The sequence below is a fragment of the Hibiscus syriacus genome, unplaced genomic scaffold (genome assembly GCF_006381635.1).
Source record: "Hibiscus syriacus cultivar Baekdansim isolate YM2019G1 unplaced genomic scaffold, ASM638163v2 tig00003041_pilon, whole genome shotgun sequence".
In the NCBI taxonomy this organism is placed as follows: domain Eukaryota; kingdom Viridiplantae; phylum Streptophyta; class Magnoliopsida; order Malvales; family Malvaceae; genus Hibiscus; species Hibiscus syriacus.
In genome coordinates, this window is record NW_024061960.1 from 3801523 (window position 1) to 3827017 (window position 25495).

Below are 25495 nucleotides of genomic sequence, written 5' to 3' on the forward strand. Positions count from 1 at the left end.
GTTTTACAATGTCTTTTATTGCTGACATGCCATGAATTTACAATAATTATGGGGTCATATGATTTTAGTTCCGTTATCTTCTTTAGATTCTCATCATGCTTGGCTATTGAGGAACATTAAACATGGAGAATTAGAAGCAAATATATGTTAAAAGGGTAGGCCATCAATGCATTTGCAACTGGTAATGTTGTATTTTTCATCTAATGTCTATCTTAAACAACCCATTTGACGCCTTAGCTTTTGGAGTGACTATGACCGAACCTCTTTCCCTTTATTTATTAAGTCCTCCTTTTGAATGAGTTATTAATTGATATTCTTGGTTTATTTTCGTTATTGCTTGGCCGTATGTTGTAGTCATATGAACTAAAACTCTTTACTACTTCGCAGCCGTTGGATGTGCATACTCAAGTTCCATCCAAACATATTGGATTGTCATACCTAAGTCCAGCAGCTACGAACAAGACAAATTGGCCTTGTTACTTTTACTTCAACGATTTATGCAATAAACGTAATAGGTGCACTTTTCATGTTCAAAGTGTGGCAGCCGTTGAATGTGTATGCAACAAACCTCAAATTTATATTAAAGTAAATACTGTCAAATAGCAAATTCATGTTCAAAATTCCAAACACTTCAATTATATTTTAAACCCCAAATTCTAAAATACTTTAATTATATTCTGAACCCTAAATTAAAGTATTTTAGAATTTAGGGTTTAAAATATAATTGAATTATTTTAGAATTTGGGGTTTAGAATAAAATTAAGGATTGTATTGTAAGTTTTATAAGTTGGAGGACCTAAATACAAGCGCCTGAAAAATACAGTGATCATATTGCAAATGGACTAAATGTTGGAGGACTGCCGTGTCATCTTCTTCTAACGCAGTGTAATGGCATAAAATGGCCGGTTACGTTGGGGACCATATTACAAAAAGACTAAATGTTAGAGGGCTGTATTACAAATTTTAAAAGTTGGAAGACCTAAACTTCAGAAAAATTCAGTGACCATTATTATACTTTACCCATAAATATATTCCAACGCACTGAAGGTGCATTAGAATCCAAATGCATCCAATTTGTTATTGACTCGAAACAATCTCTTCTCCTCTCCTCTCATCCGAAACAACAAGCTATAAAGCTCCCCCACCACATCTTATCTCATCCACAACACACAAATGGCAACAACACTTTTCAATCTCTCATCACCTTCTTCGCCTTCTACTTTCCTCCATTCTTCAACAACTCTCAAACCCTTTTCTTCTTTCTCCACTAAACCAAAACTTCCCATCCACTTTACAAAGAAACCCATCTCTGTTTCAGCCACTTCTTTTCACTCACCACCACCAACTTGTGACCCTCCACCGGAGGTCCAGACCTTCTGGCAATGGTTCCAGGACCAGCGTGTAATCTCTGCCAAGTCTCCTGTAAGACCTGGAATGGTCCCTGAAGGACTTGGACTCATTGCGAAAAAGGACATTTCCAGGAACGAGGTTGTCTTGGAGATTCCTAATCGGTTTTGGATAAACCAGGATGCAGTTGCAGCTTCTGAGATTGGAAGTGTGTGTAGTGGATTGAAGCCTTGGGTGGCTGTTGCTTTGTTCTTGATCAGGGAGAAGTTGAGTAAAGATTCTGAATGGAGACTTTATCTAGATATACTTCCAGAGTCAACAGATTCCACTGTGTTTTGGTGGGTGTGGCTTGGTTTCTTCTTCTTTTTTCTTCTAAATCTGCAGCTTTGGTTATAATTCTATGTTTTAGTTGGATTTAGATCTTCGGGGTTGATGAAGTGTTGCTTTAATGGTTCCAGTGCAGGTCAGAAGAGGAGCTAGCTGAGCTTCAAGGTTAGCTTTTCATAGTCACACATGTTACTGTCAAGAAACTTATGTTTCATGTTTAATAAGCAAAATTGGAATTAGAGAAATAGAGTTTTTCGCTGATTTGAATAAGATTTTCATGGTCTCAGATGTTCTTGTTTCAGTTTTCATAGTTCATACTATATTCCAATGAGCAGTGTTGGGTTCAATGGCACAGGTACTCAACTGTTGAGCACAACATTGGGGGTGAAAGAATATGTCCGGAATGAATTCTTAAAAGTAAAGGAAGAAATAATACTCCCAAACAAGCAGCTATTTCCTGCCCTTATAACATTGGATGACTTCTTCTGGGCATTTGGTATTCTCAGATCAAGGGCATTTTCCCGTCTTCGTGGTCAGAATCTTGTTTTGATACCACTTGCAGACTTGGTAAGCCTCTTATCATTCTCCAAATTAGGTTGCAGATGAAAAAACACAGAATAAATGTGGAAACACGATCGAGTTCTCGTATAAAACATTTTACAGACACTAGTAAGTAGTCAGAAATAAACCAAGTTACATGCAAGCATGGGGCTATGTTTACTTTTACTATGGGAGATCAGTCCTGGAACTTATTCCCAGTAACTAACATGATATTTGCACACTCTTAACTTATTTATATTGTCTTTAGCTGCCTTTAGTTTCATGATTTAACTTTTCTTCAAGTCTTGTTTATTAATTAATCAGATCAACCACAGCCCTAGCATAACCACAGAAGATTATGCATGGGAGATTAAAGGAGCTGGGCTTTTCTCTAGGGATCTCCTGTTTTCTTTGCGTTCTCCTGTTTCTGTCAAGGCTGGACAGCAGGTGAGCATTTCCAATTTTATCTGAGAAGGTTCTTCCTTTTGCTTTCATCATCCACCTATCCCTTTTTTGCTTTTGACTAACTTGAACATGCATATTGCCAATTATACAAAGAATTATGAAATACGTTCAATTGTATGGACTGATTGAGAAGACAATTCAACAGGTTTTGATTCAATATGATCTAGACAAGAGTAATGCTGAGTTAGCACTTGATTATGGATTCATAGAATTGAAATCTGAGCGCAATGCTTACACCTTCACGTTGGAGATATCGGAGTCCGACCCATTTTTCGGAGACAAGCTCGACATTGCAGAGACAAACGGTTTGGGAGAGAGTGCCTATTTTGACATTGTTTTGGGTCGTCCTCTTCCACCGGCACTGATTCCATATCTACGACTGGTGGCACTTGGGGGAACAGATGCTTTCCTTTTGGAATCTATTTTTAGAAATACAATTTGGGGTCACCTGTATTTACCTGTAAGTCGTGCCAATGAAGAGCTCATATGTCGGGTTGTCCGCGACGCCTGCAAATCTGCGCTGTCTGGCTATCATACCACCATTGAAGAGGTAACAATGTATCTTTATTAAATCTGCAAATTCCACTGTCTCGAGGGGCGTGTCAACACTGAATACTTGTTAATTGCAGGATGAGAAACTGATGGAAGAGGGAAACCTTGATCCGAGGCAGAAAATTGCTGTAGGAGTAAGAGCAGGAGAAAAGAAGGTGCTGCAGCAAATTGATGAGATCTTTAAGGGAAGGGAATCAGAATTGGATTTGTTGGAATATTACCAAGAAAGAAGGCTCAAAGATCTTGGTCTTGTTGGAGAGCAAGGTGAACTCATCTTCTGGGAGACCAGCTAGGACATGTCAAAGACTTGCTGTATGTCGAGGTCCATGGCAATTCTATCCAAACTTTGTTGCCACACCATTTTAGACAATACCCTTCAATCATGTCTAGTGCTGTGCTGTAGGGAATTTTGCTTGGTAGATGATTTCTGTTGCCTGGTGGATACTCCTTTTATCAGCCATCTGCGTGAGCTATATATTTCTGAAGAAATTAATATTGAATCGCATAGACCATATCTGGTGACCCAATCGGCTTATAATTGTTAATGATTTCCTGGTTATGCATCCCTATTGTGTGATAATTTGTTCTAGGTTTAGAAGGTGTGAAATCAATTCTTCACATTGAGGCATTTGAGGGAATAGAGAGAAGGAAACTGTACAATATTGGTTAATTCAATAGTTGAATTTTGTGACAGTACTGAATACAAATCAACAGGTAAGAGGGTGATAAAAAAACAAATAAATTTATAAGCAAAAGTGGAAAAATATGTTTCCTTTTCCTTTTTGTGCCCAGATGGGAGCTGGAGGATTTTCTGCTGCCGTTTCTTACAGAACTCTTCCAAGTACATTTATACATGGTCGTTTAGGGCATTTGTCCCGAACCTGAATGAATATCGTGACAAAGTTTAAAAGGAGTTGTGTGAAACCATTTCGAGTCGTTTCAGAGCTGCTCACTCACAGACAGTGTAGCTTTAATTGATACATCAGGGGCTTCACAATTTGTTCCCTCACAAAGGCACTCTTGAGGATTTGCATAGAAATAATCTTCCTCCTTTGGTTTGTCTGGAATAACTCGACGACGGAAGGGCTGTCCCATCCGTTTTTCATGCGCTTGCCTTACGGTTAATGCAAAGTCATTCCATGGAAGTGTCCCATTCTGATGCAAATCCAGCAATTCAACAAGTTTCTTTCGATCTGGCAGGATACTCTTTTTGAACCCATGATACCTGAAGAAAAGCTTGTCAAGACTATGAATATAAATCCCCCACTGCCTCAGTACATAATTCGGAAAAATACATTACCTGCGATGACCTTCTACAACTTTGGCCATGTTCCCATCATATGTTGGAATGAAAGTATTGCTGGCAACTGATACCATAAAGTCCAATGCCGCCATCTGAGATGAATGGTTCTGAAATTGCTGCAGCTCCGCTGGATCTAACAGTGTTTCTTTCTTAACCTAAAATTGTAATAATGTCTTTGAGATCTACAAGAAGCATATGCAACATAACAACAACAATAAAAAAGGATGCCCGACTTAAAAGCCAAAACTAGAGATAACCCGACTACTTAATTGTTAAACATGCCCATTCAGTGGCTCAATTAAGCATAGTGAAAATGACTCATGATAAATGAACTCTCTGATATGGGTTAGTGTCTCATCACCATAGGAATAAAAAATGACTTCAATGACAAGATTTGGGTTCCCACAACAAATTCGTTGCAAAATTCTATCAAAAGCTTGGAGTTTCAATATCCAAAAAAAGTTGCTAAACATAGAATCCAGTGCTTTTATGAGCATTCAAGAAAACATATTAATTCCGAAAGCTACATATTTGAGGGGTCATAAACTTACAATCCGTGGAAATGCAGCTCTTAGTGGTGCTAATCTCCGTTCACTGCCGAAAATCTCACCAGAAGCAATATAAATCTGAGTTTCCTTATCAAAACCCAATGCTTGCAAAATTAATGTTGTTTCCTCCGGTGTCAGAGGGCACAAGCCTTGTTGTCTCCTCTCTTCAGATACTATCTCTTTCTCTCTCCACCAAGGGTATGCATACCTGAAAGGAATGGGTAGCTATCTAATTACATTTTGTTGTCATTCTCAGATACTTGTTATTGATAACGTTGAGATGATGAGGCACTTAATATAACAAAGTTAAGACTTACTTCTTGTCATCACTAATTATAATATTTTATGTAAGCTAACCAAGGCAGGGATACACCATGATCATATTTCTCAAAAGCTAAATTTGGTTATTGATAACTTCCAATGGTTGGAAGCATCTTAGCTTTACATTGAACTTCAGAAAAATGTCCATATTAGAAGCAGCACATGGCTTTCCTATCTTGTTTGCATGTGGCATGCTAGGGGTAACTAGTGCATGTCTGCTAAGTACTGGGAACATCAATCCTTGCTAAGATAATTTGAGTGTTTTGAAAGGAATCTATCAGCTTCAAACATGACAAACCTCATTCGTTTTAGCTCCTCGGCTTCTTCCACAGTGCAGCCATGTGTACAACCTGAGAAAGCCAACATGTCCATCTCATATCTTAGATGCAATGCCACAAAGGGTCCCTTTCCTTGAAGAATGTGAACCAATTTGTGCCCCAATGTCTCAATCTGAGGAGTAAATTTCAGTCCTTGGAAATTAACACGGCATCTTAGTTTCTGAAGATCGATTGGGATCCCATTATTTGCAAGTCGTGCGTCAGTTCTATTGAAGTGTACTACCTTATGCTTACTGAACAGGGGTAGAATCTGTAAAATAATGTCAAAGGCAATTGATTCTACTTCGTAACCAAAAAGAAGGAAAAGAAAGAATAAACACACAACACAATCTTATCCATCCATTGAGAGTTATTAATTTAATTTGTTGGAAATGTAAATTATATTATCAATAACGAGCAACAAACCTGTTCTAAGTAGTATTTTTCATTTGACCAGCTAACAGGAGGCATCTCAAAAGCTTCAAACCCATATTTCCTACTAAATCTCTTTGGCAGCCTTCTGATAATATGAACTTCATCCCTTAAAGAATCAATAAAATGTCTGACATCGAAAATATCATCAAAATCACTGCAAAAACAGATCACAAGTCAAAGACGCTGTGAAAGAAGGGAACAATAATGTAATCTTTTCAGAATGATAAACACACCTAGGATCTGCCCAGAATGATTTCTTATCAAGCTCCGGAACAACCAAAGTGAGATTTAAGAGTCTGGCAACAGTTACCATGTCACAGATCTAAAAATGCCAAACTGGGTTAATAATATACATAATGCCGAAAGGAACAAACAAAGTAAACCAGAGCTAGAGAAAAGATGCAGACCGCCGCACGCATTTGATTCAAGCCCCCATTGCAAGAAACTTTAAGAAAACCGTTACTTCTATAGTTTCCTGCAAATATACAAGAATGAATTTATTACTTTTCTAAGATCGAATGAAAAAGAAAAAACAGTTTTCCTTCAATAAAATCCATGGACTCATATACAAGGTATTCAATATCAGTGAACAAATCCTCGACTGCCGAATAAGAACAAGTTATGGAGGTTCTAGACTAGAGCATTACACAGCAACAACAATTTCCCCACAAAGCAATAACCCAGAAACTTAGTATCAGTGATGGCATTCCAACAATCAATTACGAAGCATGCTATAGTGAAATGTAAACTGAGGTTGCTTCTTAAAACCCTAATGAAACTACAAATTTCCTCATACCAATTATTTCTTAAATTCAAGAAATTTCCCAGACCACATCGAAATTATGAGAGAATCGAAGGGAAAAGAAGGAAATGAGGGATGTGGAGGTAAACTCACTGGGAGGAGCAAGAGCGGGAGGGGCATGGAGGGAGTGTTTAAAATCAGGAGGGGGACGCGTGATCCAGGAAACGCCGCTGGTAAAACCGGTGAGCAAACGAGGGTGCCATAGCTCGGCGACGGCGACGATGTGTACCAAACAAGTCCAAAGCAAAATGCTGGAACAAACTCTAAAAAACCAAACCCGAAGGCGAGTCCGATGAAGCGCTTGACTAGGAAGTTTGTCGGACCTCACTTGTTGTATATTATTCTCAGATCTAACCTCCATTTCTCTTCCTCGCTTCTCATTGCCGCTTCTTCATTTGAACAAATATCTATCAATTCAAGAAATACGCGATTTCCCTTTCTTTCTAAAAAAAACCCTAGAAAGATCACGAGTCTAAATGGCTAAAGCAAACAAATATCAAATTAATTTGAGAAGAAATAAAAAAAAATGAATCTCACCAACCAAACATATAATAACTGGGAAAACATTTTTTTTTGGCGGAGGAGGAAAAAGAAAACCGTTAAAAGTTACACTTTTATATTTTTCCCGTTTCTTGGATTTTAAAACATGATAGAAAGGCCTGTTTGGTTACCAAGAAAGATCAAGGAATTAAAGGGAAAATGGAAGTTAATTTTTTTTAACCCTTCGAATAAATCTAATCAATAATTTTTGTCAAATTTAACATTTACCGACCCTTTGAATCCCATCAAAAATCCATCTCACCGGCTATTTATACAAACCCCAACTATGTCCTCAAAAGCATCGATCAGCTGTGAGCCAAAAAAAGAATAAAATCAAACCTTTACACTAATGGAAGATGCTAAATACTATCTCACATCGCCACAGATTAGTTTCACGTCAACAACATGAAAGCATTAGCTGATTCACAAAACCACTTCTCCTTTAATGTGAAAGAAATACATACATTTATAACATATTATCATATAATAGGCTCATGATAAGATGTATACCTCTCATTCCGGAATCTCATTGGACATATATATAGGAATAACTGAGAACCAAAACCCTATTGCATCGAATCTGGTTCGATCTTGCTTCAAATATTCATATGCTTTTACTGCAAACATTGCTTTATATGCATGTTTCAAGTGGGTAAAAGTAGTGAAAAGTAGGTGTTAATTGCAGAGATATTCCATGAAATTAATGATACCAACAGCTTTGGATCATATATTCCATCCGCTCTTCCATTAATTCTAAATGATGATAATTTAAATTAATGATAATGTAACAAAAAACATAAATGGTTTTAAGAAAATTTAAGATTGTAATAGATTTTTTTTAATTTTCTTTTTGTAAATTTTAAATGATGATAATATAATTTTATGTTATCCAAATCATTATCAAATAAGACTAGTTTTTAACATTGAGAAACTCTTTTAAAAGTTAAAATCCAGATAAAATAAAAACTTTTTTTAAAAAAAACTAAAATTTATCTGATAAATAATTAATAGTTATCTATTATAACTTATTTGGATCTAACATCTCATAAAAACAAAACTCAAATATATATTTGTGCAGGAATCGTAGTTGAAATTGAGGCTTCGATTATGATTACTGGATCTGTCATAATCGTCGTTTTGATTGTGTGGGCATTGCCTCTTTTATCACAATCATTACGATTCGATATACAATCAGGAGAGATTAAATGCATCTCCGAAGATATCAAAAGAAATTCAATGACGATGAAAGCATATCATGTTATCAACCCTAAGACCCGTTTGATTCACGATATAATTCATTTCTTGGAGAAATATTTTTTTCTCGGAGAAATGAAATATACCTACGTTTCAATGGGTTACATTAGCAAGTGACAGTAAAAAAATTAAGACCAACAGTGATTTTTTTACTGTTTCCCGAGAATATCTATCCCATCTCCCTTGGATATTTCAGTATTTCCGTCTTCGTTGTCTAAAATAACCTTCTCTCCATTTCGTTCTTGCTGAAATCTTCTTGTTCGACTTAGTTATGGGTTTGTGTTCTCAAAATTGGAATTCCCAAAATTGAAATCCCTTTGCAAAGCCACTCGTTCCTTCCTCACGCTCCACCGTTGTAGCCTCCAACTGTGTGCTCTCGGTTCGCATTCGTCAACGGTTGCCGACTCATCACAGCGAAAGGAGGACAGGAAGAAGAATTTAGCTCTCGCTCCCTTTACAAAGTCACTCGCTGACAAAAAAGCTATGTAAGAAATCGAAGCTCATCCACAAAGGTATCTTTTTTTCCAATTTGTTCTTTTAATCAAAATCATTATATTCAAATTTTAGCCGTGAACATAGAAACCCAAAGCTGTAATTCAATGAAAAATATTCAGAAATAAATTTACAATAATCTGTGATATGATCTTAATTTTGGAAATTGTTGAATATTTTTAGATCAATCATCTATTAAATAACAATAATAGAGAAATCAATCGCATGATTTTAATCGATTAAAAACTATAAATTTCTTGTTTTTTTTTATTATATTTTCAGCGTCGAGTCTACTCCTTATCTTCTCCTCAACCTGTAAACCGTTGGCACTGCTGTGCTCACGCCTCTAGGAAGTTGCTTTGCCTGGTTAGTTTGCTTCGTTTTATCTTTTCCTTTGCATTTCCCTTCAAAATTTATAAAACATTACAAAATATTTCAAACTTTTCGAAACATTGGCATAAAAATAATTTAGAGTCCTCTGCAAATAACCTTGTTTTTCTACATAAACAATCTAAAGAATTTGAATTTGGTTCTTTAACTGATTTTGGAATATTTGTAATTGTTTAGATTTGTAAAAAGGTATGCTCTATTGTTCTACTCCCACTAATTGTTCTCTTGCTTTCCTTAAAATTTTCATGTGCTGCGTAGATTAAAACAAGTTCTGTTGCAAGCAGAAGAGGAACTAATGAAAAAACGTTCTTCCAAGCTTACCAATGAGGCAGCTGCCCCAAAACCTAAGAAAATTGTTGGCAAGATGAAGGTGCTTTAAGGGCATCTGCATTTAATTGTTTGTAACTAAAACATTTTGATTGTACTTATCTGTAGTATTGATTGGATATTTGTTTCTTCCAGTTTATCTTCCTTTTTAGTTATGGATTAGCCAACTTGTTATTTTTTTCTTTAATTTTCCAACATCCTTTCCTCTCTGTCCATACATGTCATTGGAAACATATGCTTGCATGCTGAGGCTGAAAAGTTCAACTGAAGAAAACAACATAAGAATGCAGCCAGGATCTGGTGAAACACATCTCTTGTATGCAACTATTCCTTAACTCTCTTGCTTTCTCTAAATTTCTCTAAGATTGTTACTGACAAGATAGGAACCGATACCTCTTGCAGCTTCCTAGATAGTTTAGGAGATGAACTAATTGTTGAAGTTCAAGACTCCAAGGGGAAGCATTTGGGTCGTGTCTTTGTACAAGTGGCTGCTGCTGCTGAAGATTTGGTATTGTTCCAAAATACTGACAATTAGTTCTACTTAATTTGTAATTTTATTTTATTTAATAATGTTCATATGAAAGTTGAATGTAGACTGACGAGTTGCGCTAGTAGTCTATTTACCGTGAGCCAGAACATGAACCTGTAGGCAAGCTTCAGCTGTATATATGCTACTCAACTTCAGATGATAATAGTCATCTCAAGGTGAACTAGTCTTGATTAACTTAAACTTTCAAATCGTAGTTTCTTAATTAACTGCATTGATGTCTGTAGCTCATAGTTTGAAGAAAGAAGGTTTGGTCCATTTGTTTGCTTTCAATTTGGTACCATTGTCAAACATTTAGTTGTTTAATCTAAAAATATGAATTAATTCTGCAATAGTTTTGTGATATTAATTGCATTCTTTTTTAGTGTGGTTATGTTGCAGAAACAGTTGCTTATGACCTTGTCTTGGAAGTTGCAATGAAGGTTCAATGATTCCAACAAAGAAATTTATAATTATATGGATCATGGAAATGGTTGTTAACAGAGTTTGCCTTGTATTATGGAGTTTCCAATGTCTACACCAAGCTAAGGTAATTGAATTTTTCCTTTTCTTTTATATTTTTGTCATGTTGGCATTCATATTTTAGAAGGTTACTGTTTTGGTCAATGTTTTTAGGTCTGGCATCTGTACATTTTTTACATGTATCTTTCTTATGTAATGGATGTGGCCACGCCTACTGCTGACTGTCTGGGATTGGTGCATGAATTGTTAGTGCCAGTTGTTATGAAGGGCCATACTAAAGGAGCATTGACTCATTAAGAGTTGTTATGTTGCATCGTAATGGGTATCAAGAATACCACATATTTTATATTCTGTTTATTACTATGTGCAAAATAAAATGAATCTGCTGTGTTGAAATAAAAAGGGTCTTGCAAAATCAATAGGTTGCTGTTGAAATAAAATGAATCTCTTTTGTATGTTGTTTTGTTCTCATTTACAAAAAAAAAATGTTTAAATTATAAAAACGAAAAATGTGCTAACATTTAATAAAGCATAAAAAATTATAAGAATCAACAAGTTTATTTTTCTAATACAAATATGATAAATAAAGTTTACTTGACTAATTCAAATAATTACAAGGTAGAATTGCATAATTTAAATATAACATATACACACACTTTCATTTACAGAGAATTCAGTAAAATAAGTAAGCATCATCCTACATTTTGGTAGGAGTAAAATGGTTCATCTATTAAAATTTTCATATGCTTATTTGGTTAAATGTTGATGTAAAATTTTAATATATTTTTAAATAAGTAATGTAAAAAATAATATTATTTTTATATAATTAAAATAATACATGATATATTTACTCTTTTATTCTACCCATTTATCTTTTAAATTTTATAAAAAATTTATATATAAATTTTATTAAAAAGTATATAAATTTAAAATAATAAATTAATATATTTTCGATGATTTTTTATATAAATATTTAGAATTTCACTTGTTAACACATATAGAACATGGATAATTTGGTAAAATATACGTTTCAGTAATCTCATATTCGTTCAACCAAACACTGTAATCATACATTCCTGCCAAACATAGCAAACACAATAATGTAACATTCCCTTGATAGTAATATATCAAGTAATGTTACATTCCGGTAATCTCATTCCCGGATGTAATGCTACATTCCATAAACCAAATGCACCTTAAGGAGGATCAGCTTTGGACTATTTTCAACCTCTTAACGTCAAGGTATTAATCTAGAAAGAAACTAAATCCACTTTTAATTTCACATTTTTACAGTGAATTTGAGGTGTGATAACAAGAAGTTTTGTGTGTGTGTGTGTTTTTTGGGTAATTTAACGAAGGTGACGTCAACGCATGGGTATATTATTCAGTCGGCGGAGAGAGTGGGAGGAGGGGAGTTTGTATTTACGGCGGCGGAGCAGGGAGATTACATGACTTGTTTTACCGCTCCCGATCATTCTCCATCGTTAACAATGACCATTGAATTTGAGTGGAGGACAAGTGTTCAGTTTAAAGAATGGGTTAATATAGCCAGAAAAGGCCAAGTGGATGTTAAGTCTTCACGATCTCCATTTATTTATAAAATTGTATTTTGAACATTTATAATTTCTCATCTACCAAGTGATCTAAATGATAAAAAAAAATATTTTTTAAATTCTCCTAAACTATAATTAAATAGTTGTGACAAAGTTCAGACCAGCACGCCGAGTGTGTACACAGAGTAAAAAATTTCATATATATATATATATTTTTTGCATTTTTTTAAAAATATTTTTAAATAAGCTATTACATATAATTATATTACTTTTAAAAATGAAGTTGCCTTGATATTTGCCCTAACTTCTCTAGGTGTATGCAATCCTATTCTTTTGAATAATTTATTAAATTTAGTTCAATGTATTAAGGATAAGAGAAAAAAAATTGTATACTTATTTTGCTTAAACTTGTTTTGTAAATACAGGAGATGGAACTGGAGCTGAGGAAGTTGCATCAAACTGTTAACTCCAATCATGAGGAAATGTTTTATTTCCGGGAAAGGTAGGCTAACATCTCTCTCTTAAACAGTTAAAACTAGTCGGATTCTGGTGTGAGTTGTTGATTATGTATATATATGTATTCATATATTTAGAGACATCGATTCCTTATACGATTATTTGTGTTTTCTCTGCACAGAAGAAGAAATGGAGGAGGAGCTGAACCAAGAGACTACCACCAAAATGGTCTTCTTGTCCTTCCTCTCGCTTTTTCTTGGCTTGTCAGTTGCAGGAATACAATACTGGTACTTGAAAACCTTCTTCCAAAAAAGCAAGCTCATTTTAGTTTGTTAGGCAACTTTTATTTTTTTGCATTCTCAAAATATTTTGGCAAAGTAATTTCTAGGTCTCAGAGATATATATCATTTGGAAGCTCATTTTGACAGCTGAAAGCTATCAAAGAAGTGGCAATGATTCTAAGGTTATGCCTTGCAAAATTAACAAACAAATGAAGCAAAAGATCGAAGAAATTTGCATAATCTGTAGACTGCAAGGGATACAATTGTAAAAGTAAAAAATTAACCCTGTCAAGATGAGGAAGAATTTTATGTATTGTCAGTTCTGGAGATTTTCTCATTCGTGTTAAAAAAAGTAAAGAAAGAAAACCACTTTCATGAATGAATTTGGAAAGAAGAAAGGAAATCCAGTCATGTGGAAGAATCTACTTATACCACTATTTATCTGCACAAATGGGAGAGCTGGAGTTGATCGAATTCATCAAATCTTTAATGTCATGGATTGAATATATGCCAAGAATGATCGCTGTGTCCATTTTCCTTCGTCTTCTCAAGCGTCTTGAGAATATCCAAGAACGTTGGTCTGTGGTTCATGTCAGGAGCCCAACACTTGCCTGTTAAGCTAAGCAAATATTCAACAAGAATAACAATTAGCAGCCCCATTTGTCCAAGTGCACCACTCCAATTGTTTGTTTTGGAATGAAGATAAATTCAGTACTTAAGAAACTTTATTAACATTGATTACTAAACATCTTTGAAAAGAATTTATTGGCATTAATACTAACAATATGCAAATCTTCATGCAGACGTACATGGTAATTCATGTAACCAACTTGTCGTTCTGAAGCTCAAGTTGTGGTTGGAATTTGTTAATGTTGTAACGCACAAACCATGAAACTTTATAGCAAAATAGAAAGTTTTAGAGATGGCTTACTCTCTTAGTTCAGAGACAAATGACTTTGAGCGGAAATTAGGCCGGTGTCCGTCTGCAACAAACTTGGCTGCTTCATAAGGCTCATGATTTGCGAATGGTGGTTCTCCTTCAATCATCTGCTCCATGTAAGTATATCATCTATAAGAAGTGGACTCAAATATTATCATGATCGACACCATGTAGAGAGGAAGAAGAAATTACCTCGTAAAAAACCATCGCAAAAGAGAAAACATCAACCTTTTTATCGTATTTCCGGTGCTTGAAAACTTCAGGAGCCATATAACGATCTATTCCAGTTCCAAGTAAAGAAAGTAAGTATCTGAGAATCATATTTCAGTAAAATGTAATCTTTGTGAGACTCACAACTCCCTGTCTCGCCAGTCATTTTGTAGACATCGTGAGAATTTTGAACTTTAATGAGCTTGCTCAGTCCAAAGTCTCCAACTTTCAAATGGTCTGCGCTGGAGTTTACCAGAAGCACATTCCTGAAAGAAAGAAATAAATTTTGATATGAAAATGTCAATGCAATTCAAAGTTTACTCGTGGAAGCGAAAAAGAAAGAAAGAAACTAGAGAATTGGGAAAAATGTTGTGCTTTGAGGGGAGGGGGGGGGGAATAAGTCCATTAAGCATTCAAATCATAGAGCCTTAACCAATAGATTGTAGAACAAAAACAGGATTGTTCCTCAGCAAAACTGAAACAGAAACCGACTCACCTTGGTTTTAGGTCTCGATGAATTATGACATTTGGCTCATTGTGAAGATAAGCCATACCCCTGAGAACAAAATTTATAAAATGCAGATTAGCAAAAATAGGCATGTATACATATGAGAGAAAACAAATGCACTCACATGGCAAATACATATTTTTGTAGATCACTACCTATCAAACGGAAGGGAAGCTCAAAACCAAAGACAAATAACGATTTCATCCTAATTAAGAAAATAAACATGATTTATGTCACGCTATAACATATTATCTCATTCTTTTCCTCCAAGTTTTACATACATGTCAAGAGCATTACACATAGAGCGGCTCTGGTTAGGTAGCTTCAAAGAGAAGCTTTCTTATATACCTAGCAATGTCCATCGCGAAGTTGACGGCTGCTGATGAATTTAGTCCATTCTTTTCCTTGAGATACTGATGAAGATCACCCTGTAGTAGCATATATGTGTATGATAAGATAAACTTAAATTCCTATTTAGAATATTTTAGAGCGAGAACTAAACTATTAAGAATGAGAATCATATATATATGCATCCCGTACCCCTCTTAAATACTCAGTAATTAACATAAGAGGCTTCTTCTCAGTCACAGCTCCGAGAAATTGAACTATATTAGGATGACGGGGCTTTACGAGCAAATTCACTTCATGCCGGAAATCCTGACTGAACCAAGCGCAGCAGAAACATACAAAAAGTAACGATCTTAATACCAAAAAAAAAAAGAGAGAGGGAGGGAACTGATCACAGCTCGTAGCATCATATAAACCATGATAAATGTGGAAGCGGCTTTCAAAATTAAAGCTAATCAATAAAGAAATATTTTCACGACTTTTTGGGTGAATTCATGTCAGTTTTGTCTTTTTCGTAGGTCAGTATTCATTGTCATTTGTCAATAAGAACGTTATTTTCAACTTATGACATGCACTGTATCAAAGAATGCAAACTTTCGTGGAAAGAACTCCGGAGCAAACTGTAGAGATATATTCAAAATATAGTTCCCTTACATCACCAATCTGTCATCTGAAAGTGATGGAAGAATGCGTTTGACAGCTACAGGTGTTCCTCGCCAAGTGGCCTTTAAAATCTCACCAAATGACCCCTGGAAATGTGAGACAAAAATCAATGAAAGCACACATTGTATAAGGAAAATTAGAGAAGGTACTTGCATGCTAAATTTCTCATGACCAAAACTTAAACCGCTCATAATGAATACAAGTTCAAAACTGATAGATTGTAAGTTAGCAATGTTAATAAATAGAGATCACACCTTCCCTATGATATTTGAATGCGAGAAGTCCAGCTCTGAAGGGTCAATTTCCCAGTCACACTTGTTTGGTTGAGGGGGTGGAACTGGCCTTGGCTCAAAATGGCTTCCGTTTTGGCCCTGCGGCAATGAAAACTTTGTAACTTCTGTCCCATAAAAGTAGTTAAAATGCGACCTCACAAGTCTAAAATGGTTTTCATCAATTAAACTCGTTTATCTAGCTCCAGCATTAATCAGATCACAGGAGATAATGAATAAGGAATAAGAGCCCAAAATCAGTGAACAATTCATATTTTAAGGAAATTGTTCAGGAATTACTGTAAAAAGAAGAAGAAGAAGAAGAAGAAGAAGAAGAAGCATAGTTACATCAATGAGCATGGATATGGAAACACACAACAATCGGATCAAGCAGCCATCTCTAATATGATATGCCTTGGACAACATTATTACTTGCTACGTTAGATTAGTCCATGAAAGTCTGGCCAAATATGATCACAAAAAGGTCATAATCAAAGTTCCATTTCCCACTACCAATTATCCATCGTATTGTTCAAGCTGGATATTAAAGCTAATTACAATGAAGAAGAGCATTTTAAAGAACAGGCATTTTAGGAATTCTGATCATTTTAGACTGACTATTGCAAGAAGATGGTTCAAAAAATACTCGAGCAATGAAAAACGCCAAGTTGAAAGCTAAACTTACGTAAGATAATCCACCATATGATTTTAATAGCTCCATCATTCTATGTTTCTTAGCTCCTTCTGCGTCAGCTAAAGGCTGCAATTACCAAAACAACAACAACAACAAACTTACGGTTAATTAAATCCAAAAAAAAGGAAAAAATATGGAAATTGTGAAAGCGAGGACGAAAGAAGAGGCACCGTATTCCTCCATCGATCTTGGGAGTTGACATCGGCGCCAAACTCGAGGAGGCACTTGGCTACCTCGATCCAGCCAAGGAGAGAAGCAACGTGGAGAGGCGTACGGTTATCGTAGTCCCTAGCATTGACCAAAGACCCGTCCTCCTCGAGAAGCTTGCGTACAGCGGAGGCATCATTCTGATGAGCATGCCATAAGATCTGCGAAGTCCTGCTGAGTCTGGCCTTCTCCTTTAGCTTGCCCGCCGAGCCCGAGTTCCCGCTCGATCCGCCGGATGAGCTCATCGTCGTCAAATATCTGTCGATCTCTTGGGAAACGTTTCTGGTTTGTGCAATTGAATAAAAATAAAAAATAAAATCATTTGTTTCATCATCCCTTATAAAACCGTTTTACTTTTTCAACAGAAAAGATTCTTCTACCCATCCCCCACCTTTTCGTTATTCCGTAGATATTGTATTTCCAATCCTTTTTTTTCTTACTATTAATATTTATCAACTTTTTTTCTCTTTAATATTTTTTATTAGTTTGAATGAACATAAGGTGGTATATGTCTAAAATACTCTTAATTATCTGACAATCAACGTTCAAATACCTCTACAAATGTCGTACTTAAACACTAAATCTCTAAAAATAATAATAATCTCTTTAACCACTGATGTTGATTGATTCGTACGTCAATATTCTCTTAATTGCATACACCATGAGGTGCATATTGTATTTCTAGTATTTTATTACGATGGCCATATAATTTTTTTTTATATGTTTAGTTTTTTATGATCTTTACGTCGTAACTGTGTTTTACGTAATTCATTATGGTAATTTAATATAGGGAATAATTTATTTGTTTTTTGTGTGAAGTTCTTATTATTTTTTTTCATGTGTAAAATATTTTAGATTTATATCTTTTACACGTTGATAATTCATTTGACCAATCTGAACCAACAGCTGCTTGATCTTCTGCAACAGAAATTAAGATTTAGAATATGTTTCAGTACACGTGATACAATCAGAAGTTGCTCATGTACTCCGACTCCTATGAGTTTAACATTTGTTATGTTATTCGAACTCTTGTATAATCTTCTAAATGTATAGAAAAACTTAATATAAAGTTCGAGCATTGAGTAACAAAGGAGGAAACAGAACAACAACGATATTTTCTCTTATTTTATTGACAGTGTTCAAGGTTGAGCAGTAGATACAAGAGGAGCAGATATTTTTAATTGCCTTTGTTTGCAGCATATTCGTTCAACTTTCTCCATTTAGGGTAAATTTTTTAGCAAAATCTAACTAAAAGTTTGCGAAACAATCAATGGACTCAACTCAATAGTATAAATTTACAAAAGCAGACTTAATAGGCACCCCAGCTGAGAAACAATAGAGTTTTCAAGCATGAGGTTGATGCAAAACCTGGTCCTTCTCTTGAATCAAACATATCAACTGGTCCTCCTACTTGTTTCCCCAAAACGTGTAGGGAGCAAATATGCTTATGTCATTAAGCATTTCCTTTATTTATTTATTTATTTATTTATTTGAATAGTCTGAAGTGATTACAATATAGTATTTATTAAAAAAAATTCTTCATCTATCGACAACGCGCACATACCTTATAGACCCAGCTGCTCGAATCCGAGTTCTCTAGAAAAAACAACATTCTCTTTTATCAGTTATTTTATCAGGCCACTAACTAGTTCCCTTGAAATTTAATGAAAACTCTCACAATTCCAGTTTGGTTCAAAGAAGTTTGTAGCAAAAAACAAATGGAAGGCGCTGCTGATGTTGAGAGCAGAGTCTAAAAGGATTAAAAGGACAGGACAGTAATTTAACGGATTAATAAGTATGGTTCTGTATATATTCAATGAAAGGACAGGAGCAATCAACAATGGATTTTTTCAATGAAAAACGGATAAATAAGTATGATTCTGGATTCATATGATCCTTCTGCAACAAAAAGAACTAGAAGGACAGGAAGGACAGGAAGGTAATTTAACGCTTTCCAACAAACATAATATTCCACACCAATGCATTCTCAAGATCAACCAATATAGTCCAAACTCTATTTTTTACTTTTGTATAGAGCGCTTATAAAGTACAAAAGGAAGTACATTGAAAAAAAGGAAGAACATGAAATGATCCAGCAACTTGAACCGATTAAATCAGAAATTCTACCTTACATAACTGATGAACATTTATATGCATTTATATCAAATCAAATTGGTTTATGTCTAGCCTTACAAGAAATTATGCACCTTTTGAAGAGTTACGAGCATCATATTTAGCAAATCACGAGCAGCAAACCCTCCTGCTTGTTGGACTTCTGCGGAAACAACAGCAATTGCTCCGCATCGGTAATCCGAGAATGGAACTGTAAACTGTATCTGAATCTACTCAATGTGGTATCATTTCATGATATGAACTCAATAAAATATTAGCCAAGAGCATAACAATGCACATGATGATGCCATTGAACACCCAACAATTCATCAGACCATTGACTAACGTTCACCAGCTGAAGTTTCTGCAGCGTGCGATCTGCAACTGAAATAGAAAACCGTACTCATAATGGAATCGATAAGCATCACGAACGAAAACATTACCACCAACAAAGGCCCTTCCCAGATCCTGGAAGACCCATCTCCATAACTCAACGTCTTTACCCTATGATCAAACAACCCAGTCACAAATGTCAAGCCAATTGTAGATCCAAGAAATATCAACATACCAACCTGAGCCTGAGCCTTGATTAGAACAAAGGCCCGAACCAATGCCTGTATTCCCGAAACTTCCTCTAACACACAGATTACAATCCCAACATTGCAGACAACGATAGCATTTGCGAAAACGATGGAGAATACCAGCCCCATCATTATCATCGCATAGACAATTATATCAGGCGAAAACCCAATAGCAGAAAGCAAATTACACGCCACAACAAGAAAAACGAAGAAAGTTGTTACACAACCAACGATAACCATAGACATCCACAAATAGGTAGAAACAAGTGGCTTCCAAAGCTTCCTAATTATCACAAAAAACTTCGAAGCATCAGGTGATTCCTTCAAATAAGTACAATCCACACAATAAACCACTGCAGCCTTTGATAACAAGGCAAATGGAAGCAACAAAGGGAAGCACATTACTGAGGAAACAGCGGTCTCAGCAAAATGTTGGCACGACTGTTTGATAAAAGGTCTCAATGGAACTCCACTGGTTTCGGCAGCTAACATAAGCCTAACTGTTAGACTTTTCACAATGGATTGACCAACTATCAAATTAGAAGACATAAGCATTGCAGATAAAGGGCAAATAAACAAAGCTAAAATGATCATAAAACCAGAACAGTTGTACCGTAAGATCCTAACGGTTTCTCTTAAGATCTCCAAAGCATTCATGGAATGGAATCGGTGGTTAGGATCAGTAGCATCATGTGATGATTCTAGCTCAAAATTTGCACCATGGGTTTCCTTTAGTCCTTCCTTTTCTAAATGATCAGATCTCATTCGTGGAGAAGTAACGCTAGAGATTTCCATTATAGCCAATACCCAGAAACTATCAATCCATCCGGGAAGCTGAAAAAAAGGTGTAAATCAGACCTGAAAGAGCTAAGACACGCCTCTGTAACTTCGGAGAAGTCCTAGAAAACCACAGTGTGTGAACACACTCAAATAGCGAATTAGAACCAAAAGCAAGAAGATTAGATTGGGAGATGAGACGGAGATTCTCGAGTATTCGATGTCAAATAATAAGAAAAGAGAAGGGATTACTATATGGCTAATGAGTAACGAAATTGGGTACCATTTTCGGGGAGGCATGCATTGACGCCGACGATCGTCGGTGAGAAGCAGCTTATAATGGGCATTTATGATTTTTCTAGATAAAGAAATTTCAGTCGACATGATTTGGATTTGAAACTTGGAAGGTTACAGCAGGCTTACAGCCATGGAGGGGCCTCAGCTTTAGCAAGCGACAAGAGGCCCAAGACTGGCATTATATTATAGTATTATTTTATTGAAGTTATAGAAGGCAATAATCTTGTACTAGTGTTTCCCTATTCCGGCTCTCGGCTAAATTAGCCGTATATCCCTATAAAAATTAAATATTAAAATAACTAATTTTTAATTAATTATTAATAAAGATATTATAGTATTTTAAACACAACCGGGGCATTTAAATTCATAATATATTAAATTTAAACATAATTGTGTCGGTGTATGATTGAACTTTTATTTATATACGGGATACTTAATTTTTTTTTTAAAAAAAAGCCGAATGATTGGACATGCTTTTAGACATGTAACACAATGGTAAAAAAAAAAGCACATCCAATTATACGTGTCTTTAATAAATTTTGAATTTCGAACGAACATTTTATAGCGGAAATCACTCAAGTGGAACAAATACTCTCCTCACTAGTCACTACAACTATAGCATCATTGGATCCTTAAAACTTGAGTTGTCTCGCTCTACGTCATGTCGCATTTGGATAACCAATTCATGTAAAAGAAATAGATCAAACTCTCGAAACGATAGCTCTATTGGATCGACTAAAAAATTCTAACCCTAAACCTTTATCATACAGTGGTGGTAGACTTTATCTACAAGAACATCGAGCCCAATAGACTAGAAACCTAGACCTCAACTTCAAGGTTTTCTACCTACATAAAAATCAAATGAAATTATTTAAAAGAAGTTATTTGAAATCCAAATTCTCTCAAAATACCCTTTAATCTTAATATCACCATTGGAGGAGATGGTGAAATTTTAGTGAAGCTCATGATCAATAAATTATTAACATTATCTCAAAATTTTCGATTAAGAAGAAAGAGATGAAGGTGAAGCTTTTCTTAAAGTTCTCTTGCTTAAAAGAAGAGAAAATAAGAAGAATATATATTATGAGAGATGTGAAAAAGGGTGTATAGGGAAAAGAAATAATCTGTGTCACAAATGACCATTCCCAAATCCCTTAATTTCAACCATGATTTTATTTAATGGGCAAATAACACTTTACGTCTCTCCTCTTTCAATTGAAGCTAAAAAAACATTATTTTTACTTTTATTTAGGCTAAATTCTCATCCAATTAAACTTAAATTTGACCCATTAAACTTTGATACTATAATTACTTTGTTCATCCTAATCTCGGGACAATGCTTGAATATTGTCTCAAAATTTTGGATAGTTATAATTTATATATTAAGTATGTGTGTTTAAAATTTAATCACATTTTAAATATATTGTTTTACAAAGGATCTCAAAATGATTACATAAATAACATTGGCACCTACTTTAATAAAACAAAATTTAAACACCTAAATCAAAAGATTTAATATATAAAAAGTGTTTAAACTATACTTTTTATTATTTAGGTGCCTGAACTTTTTCCGGTCAATTCAGGTTCCTAACGTAACAAACTTTATAATTTTAAGTATCTCGGTTATAACAACCGTTAAAAATGTTCTTTAAATGACACATGTCATATTCTATTAATTTTAAAAAGTTTATTTTTAAAAAAATAAAAATATTATTATGTATATATATTTTTTTTAAAAACCCTAATTTCTCTAAAATTAAAAAAAAACCTCAAAATTTCTTCACCGACTGCCTACCCACTCGTCGACGAGTCCCCAGGGTGGACCATTCCTATTGGGATTAAAGATGAAGCTTGATCGAAAAACTGATTAATTTACCAAGAGGGGGTGAATTTGCTTTTTGAGTTTAAGGAGTAAGGAGTATAAAGATGAAACAATTTGCACAATAATTTATAGTGGTTCGACTTCTCAATCAAGTCTATATCCACTACCTAAGCTCCTCATGATTTTCTAACAAATTCACTAATTTGTTCTCTTTTTTCTAAGATAAAGAGATAACATTTACAACTCCCTAGCTTTTGAAACGCTAAGCTATGATCAATCCCCTCTTCACAAGGAATAAAAGATGTAAATAAGAAAACCTCTTAAAGGAATGTGTTTACAAAAATTAAGCTTACTAAAACACTAATATTTACAAGAGAAAGGAAAATAAGAATGAAAAACTCTTCTTTTGTGTTTGATTGCTTGGATAGGTGTTCATTAACCTTCTTCAAGTGTCATCAACTTGTTTTTATATGTTGGAATGCATTTGTGTCCGTTTATAGCCGTTGGGGATGTTTTGGAGCCGTTGGAAATTAATTTTATGCAAAATAAAACTGCCCAGGACAAGGAGTATCGATACTCCTTTAATGAGTATAGGTACTTCCTTTGTAAAATTTAAATAAACTAGCCGTTAAAGACCGTTGAGCTTGACCAGTATTGATACTATGCTTCATGGTATCGATACCACTGTGTAAAGTAGTATCGGTCTCCATTGAGTATTGATACCTATTTTGTATTATGAAATTTGAGCAATTTAAAAAACAACTGGTAGTATCGATACTACCGAGAGAGTATCGATACTTCTCTTACCTTTTGTATCGATATCACATGAACAATATCGATATTGTTCATGTAGTATCGATACTGTAAGAACAGTATCGTTACTACGTACCCATAAAACATTTTTGTGCTCAAATTCTAGTTTAATGGACTTTAAATTATTTTTGAAAACTTTGAACAAATTCAATCAAGTCTAAAAACATTTTACCTTAATTTGTTATATCAAAATATTATAAAACATGGTTCAACAATTCATCTTGTTATTGTCCCAATCCCCTAATCAAATATTCAAATCCCTAAAATTTCCTTAAACCCTTTTGGTAAGTCGTTTAAGTAGTAATAGTCTGCCGACGAATTAGTAATAAAGAAGTTGTGCTTAAGGTGAAAGCAATTCCTTAAAAATATTTTTTTAAAAAATATTTTTAAGAAATATAAACTCAACACGTGTAATTTAACATGATTTTTAACGATAATTGTAATAAAGATACTTAAAATGATAACGTTTATAATATTAAATACTTAAATTGACAAAAAAATATTTAGAGACCTAGCTAAAAAAATACAATTTAAACAATTTTTTGTTGCGTTAAGCCGAAACAAAAATATATAATACAGACACATAAAGCCTTTTAAATAATGCATTAATTTAGTAATTTGTAAACAAATAGTTAATTTTTTTTTCATGGTAAACAAATATTATTATTTATGAATAATGTGCAATTGCAGCATCGAGTTGTCATATCCTTTAGGGCATTACCTCTTCTGGGTCAAAAGCTCCGATCTTTATCGTCTCCCCCTTCAGCCATGGCAACGCTAACACCTCCGCCGACGGCAGTCCATATCGACCTCTGGCCCATCCTCTCCGAGTCTAAACGCATAATCAATGCCCATTCCCGCCACTTCCTCGCTCTCTCCGTCCTCTTCCTCCTCCCTCTCTCCTTCTCCTTCTCCGCCTACCCTTTCATCGATAAACTATTTTCCCAATCCTCCCCACCCTCCATCGAATCCCACTTCAGTTTTCTCTACAACCCTTTTCAACTACAAAAGCCCCCAATCTTTCCCATTAAATACATCTTCACTCTCCTTTACAGCCTGTTCGTCTTCATCTTCTCTCTCCTCGCCACCGGTTCCATCACTTGCAGCGTTTTCCACGGCTTTTACGGCCGGCCCGTAAAGTTTGTATCTGCTATCAAATCATCTTTCACTACCTTCTTCCCTTTGCTCTCAACTTGTCTTGTGACGGAGCTTATCCTCTCTGGGATCCTTGTAATTCTCGGTTTAATCTTTTTGGGATTACTCAAATTAACCCAAGTTTTAGGCTTCCAAGTTAATTACTCTTCAACATATTTTCTTTCCCTCTGTTTATTTTTCCTTATTACTTTCATGTTTATTGTCCTCTATTTACAAGTTAAGTGGGCATTTGCTTATGTTGTTGTTGTAGTTGAATCAAGCTGGGGACTTGAACCATTAAAACGAAGTAAAAATTTAGTTAGGGGACTGAAAAGGGTTGCTTTTTCTATTCTTCTGTTTTTTGGGTTCTTCAGTGGGATTTTAACGTGGGTCTCAGCTGCTGGATGGGGTAATGTTGCTTCTGATAAATGGAAAAATTGGGCATTTATTCTGCACATTGTGCTCACATCTGCTTTGTTCATGTCGCTCATGCTTTCTTATTTGGCTGCAAGTACAGTTTTTTACATGTATTCCAAGGCTATACATGGAGAGCTTGCTTGGGAGATTGCTGAAGAGTTTGCAAGAGAGTATGTAAGCTTGCCTTTTGATGATGAGAAAGTTCCTCATGTTGTATCTGTTGTTAATGGTTGAAGAAAATAGGATATCTTTTACTCGTTTAGTGTCTGTTTACTTGTACATTAGAAAAGAAAGATGTGTGAAACAATGTTTAAAAAAGCCTTAATATATGTAATCATCGATAAATGTTGAATGTTCTTGAGTTTGTTGATATGTTGCTTGAATTGGATATGAGAGCATAGTATATGATTTGTGTAAGAAATATGTTGAAAATATGAGAATTGA

The 25495-nt window shown here is 34.9% G+C and overlaps 5 protein-coding genes and 1 long non-coding RNA gene across 6 annotated transcripts; 3 read left to right on the top strand and 3 right to left on the bottom strand.

Moving 5' to 3' along the window:
* Positions 1-1132: 1132 nt before the first annotated feature.
* LOC120169338 (fructose-bisphosphate aldolase-lysine N-methyltransferase, chloroplastic-like) lies at positions 1133-4187 on the top strand. The gene is made up of 6 exons (XM_039177506.1): positions 1133-1685; positions 1811-1839; positions 2030-2241; positions 2539-2661; positions 2825-3229; positions 3309-4187. Exons 1-6 carry the CDS (start codon positions 1174-1176, stop codon positions 3522-3524), a joined length of 1497 nt encoding a protein of 498 aa, XP_039033437.1. The 5' UTR covers positions 1133-1173; the 3' UTR covers positions 3525-4187.
* On the bottom strand, positions 3952-7611 carry LOC120169328 (rhamnogalacturonan I rhamnosyltransferase 1-like). The gene is made up of 9 exons (XM_039177502.1): positions 7489-7611; positions 7051-7375; positions 6563-6630; positions 6389-6477; positions 6147-6309; positions 5702-5991; positions 5086-5290; positions 4532-4689; positions 3952-4456 (listed from the first exon to the last, which is right to left on the bottom strand). Exons 2-9 carry the CDS (start codon positions 7316-7318, stop codon positions 4171-4173), a joined length of 1527 nt encoding a protein of 508 aa, XP_039033433.1. The 5' UTR covers positions 7319-7375; positions 7489-7611; the 3' UTR covers positions 3952-4170.
* A 1360-nt stretch (positions 7612-8971) lies between these two features.
* LOC120167366 lies at positions 8972-11350 on the top strand. Its single transcript, XR_005520034.1, has 7 exons — positions 8972-9263; positions 9526-9609; positions 9892-10276; positions 10363-10468; positions 10555-10665; positions 10873-11036; positions 11123-11350. It is a non-coding gene; the product is annotated as an uncharacterized LOC120167366 (long non-coding RNA).
* A 2331-nt stretch (positions 11351-13681) lies between these two features.
* LOC120169359 (integrin-linked protein kinase 1-like) lies at positions 13682-17370 on the bottom strand. The gene is made up of 11 exons (XM_039177517.1): positions 17062-17370; positions 16883-16957; positions 16183-16299; positions 15920-16014; positions 15458-15578; positions 15266-15345; positions 14906-14965; positions 14554-14675; positions 14392-14477; positions 14191-14306; positions 13682-13878 (listed from the first exon to the last, which is right to left on the bottom strand). The coding sequence occupies exons 1-11, from the start codon at positions 17341-17343 to the stop codon at positions 13752-13754; spliced, it is 1281 nt and encodes a 426-aa protein (XP_039033448.1). The 5' UTR covers positions 17344-17370; the 3' UTR covers positions 13682-13751.
* Positions 17371-19177: 1807 nt separating this feature from the next.
* Positions 19178-20879, bottom strand: LOC120169367. The gene has a single exon (XM_039177522.1). The coding sequence runs from the start codon at positions 20584-20586 to the stop codon at positions 19552-19554; it is 1035 nt and encodes a 344-aa protein (XP_039033453.1). The 5' UTR covers positions 20587-20879; the 3' UTR covers positions 19178-19551.
* Positions 20880-24169: 3290 nt separating this feature from the next.
* Positions 24170-25285, top strand: LOC120168061. Its single transcript, XM_039176906.1, has one exon. The coding sequence runs from the start codon at positions 24170-24172 to the stop codon at positions 25283-25285; it is 1116 nt and encodes a 371-aa protein (XP_039032837.1).
* Positions 25286-25495: the final 210 nt, after the last annotated feature.

Bases quoted from the DNA above. Each gene is read 5' to 3' on its own strand.
- LOC120169338 (XM_039177506.1), top strand. From the start codon at position 1,174: ATGGCAACAACACTTTTCAATCTCTCATCACCTTCTTCGCCTTCTACT. The intron at 1,686-1,810 runs GTGGGTGTGGCT...GTTCCAGTGCAG, and splicing joins ACAGATTCCACTGTGTTTTG to GTCAGAAGAGGAGCTAGCTG. The intron at 2,662-2,824 runs GTGAGCATTTCC...ACAATTCAACAG, and splicing joins CTGTCAAGGCTGGACAGCAG to GTTTTGATTCAATATGATCT.
- LOC120169359 (XM_039177517.1), bottom strand. From the start codon at position 17,343: ATGAGCTCATCCGGCGGATCGAGCGGGAACTCGGGCTCGGCGGGCAAG. The intron at 16,015-16,182 runs GTGTGATCTCTA...TCACATTTCCAG, and splicing joins ATTCAAATATCATAGGGAAG to GGGTCATTTGGTGAGATTTT. The intron at 15,579-15,919 runs GTAAGGGAACTA...CGCTTGGTTCAG, and splicing joins TCAGATGACAGATTGGTGAT to TCAGGATTTCCGGCATGAAG.
- LOC120169367 (XM_039177522.1), bottom strand. From the start codon at position 20,586: ATGGAAATCTCTAGCGTTACTTCTCCACGAATGAGATCTGATCATTTA.
- LOC120168061 (XM_039176906.1), top strand. From the start codon at position 24,170: ATGAATAATGTGCAATTGCAGCATCGAGTTGTCATATCCTTTAGGGCA.
- LOC120169328 (XM_039177502.1), bottom strand. From the start codon at position 7,318: ATGGAGGTTAGATCTGAGAATAATATACAACAAGTGAGGTCCGACAAA. The intron at 6,310-6,388 runs GTGTGTTTATCA...CTGTTTTTGCAG, and splicing joins TCATTCTGGGCAGATCCTAG to TGATTTTGATGATATTTTCG. The intron at 5,291-5,701 runs GTTTGTCATGTT...CATTCCTTTCAG, and splicing joins GAGGAGCTAAAACGAATGAG to GTATGCATACCCTTGGTGGA.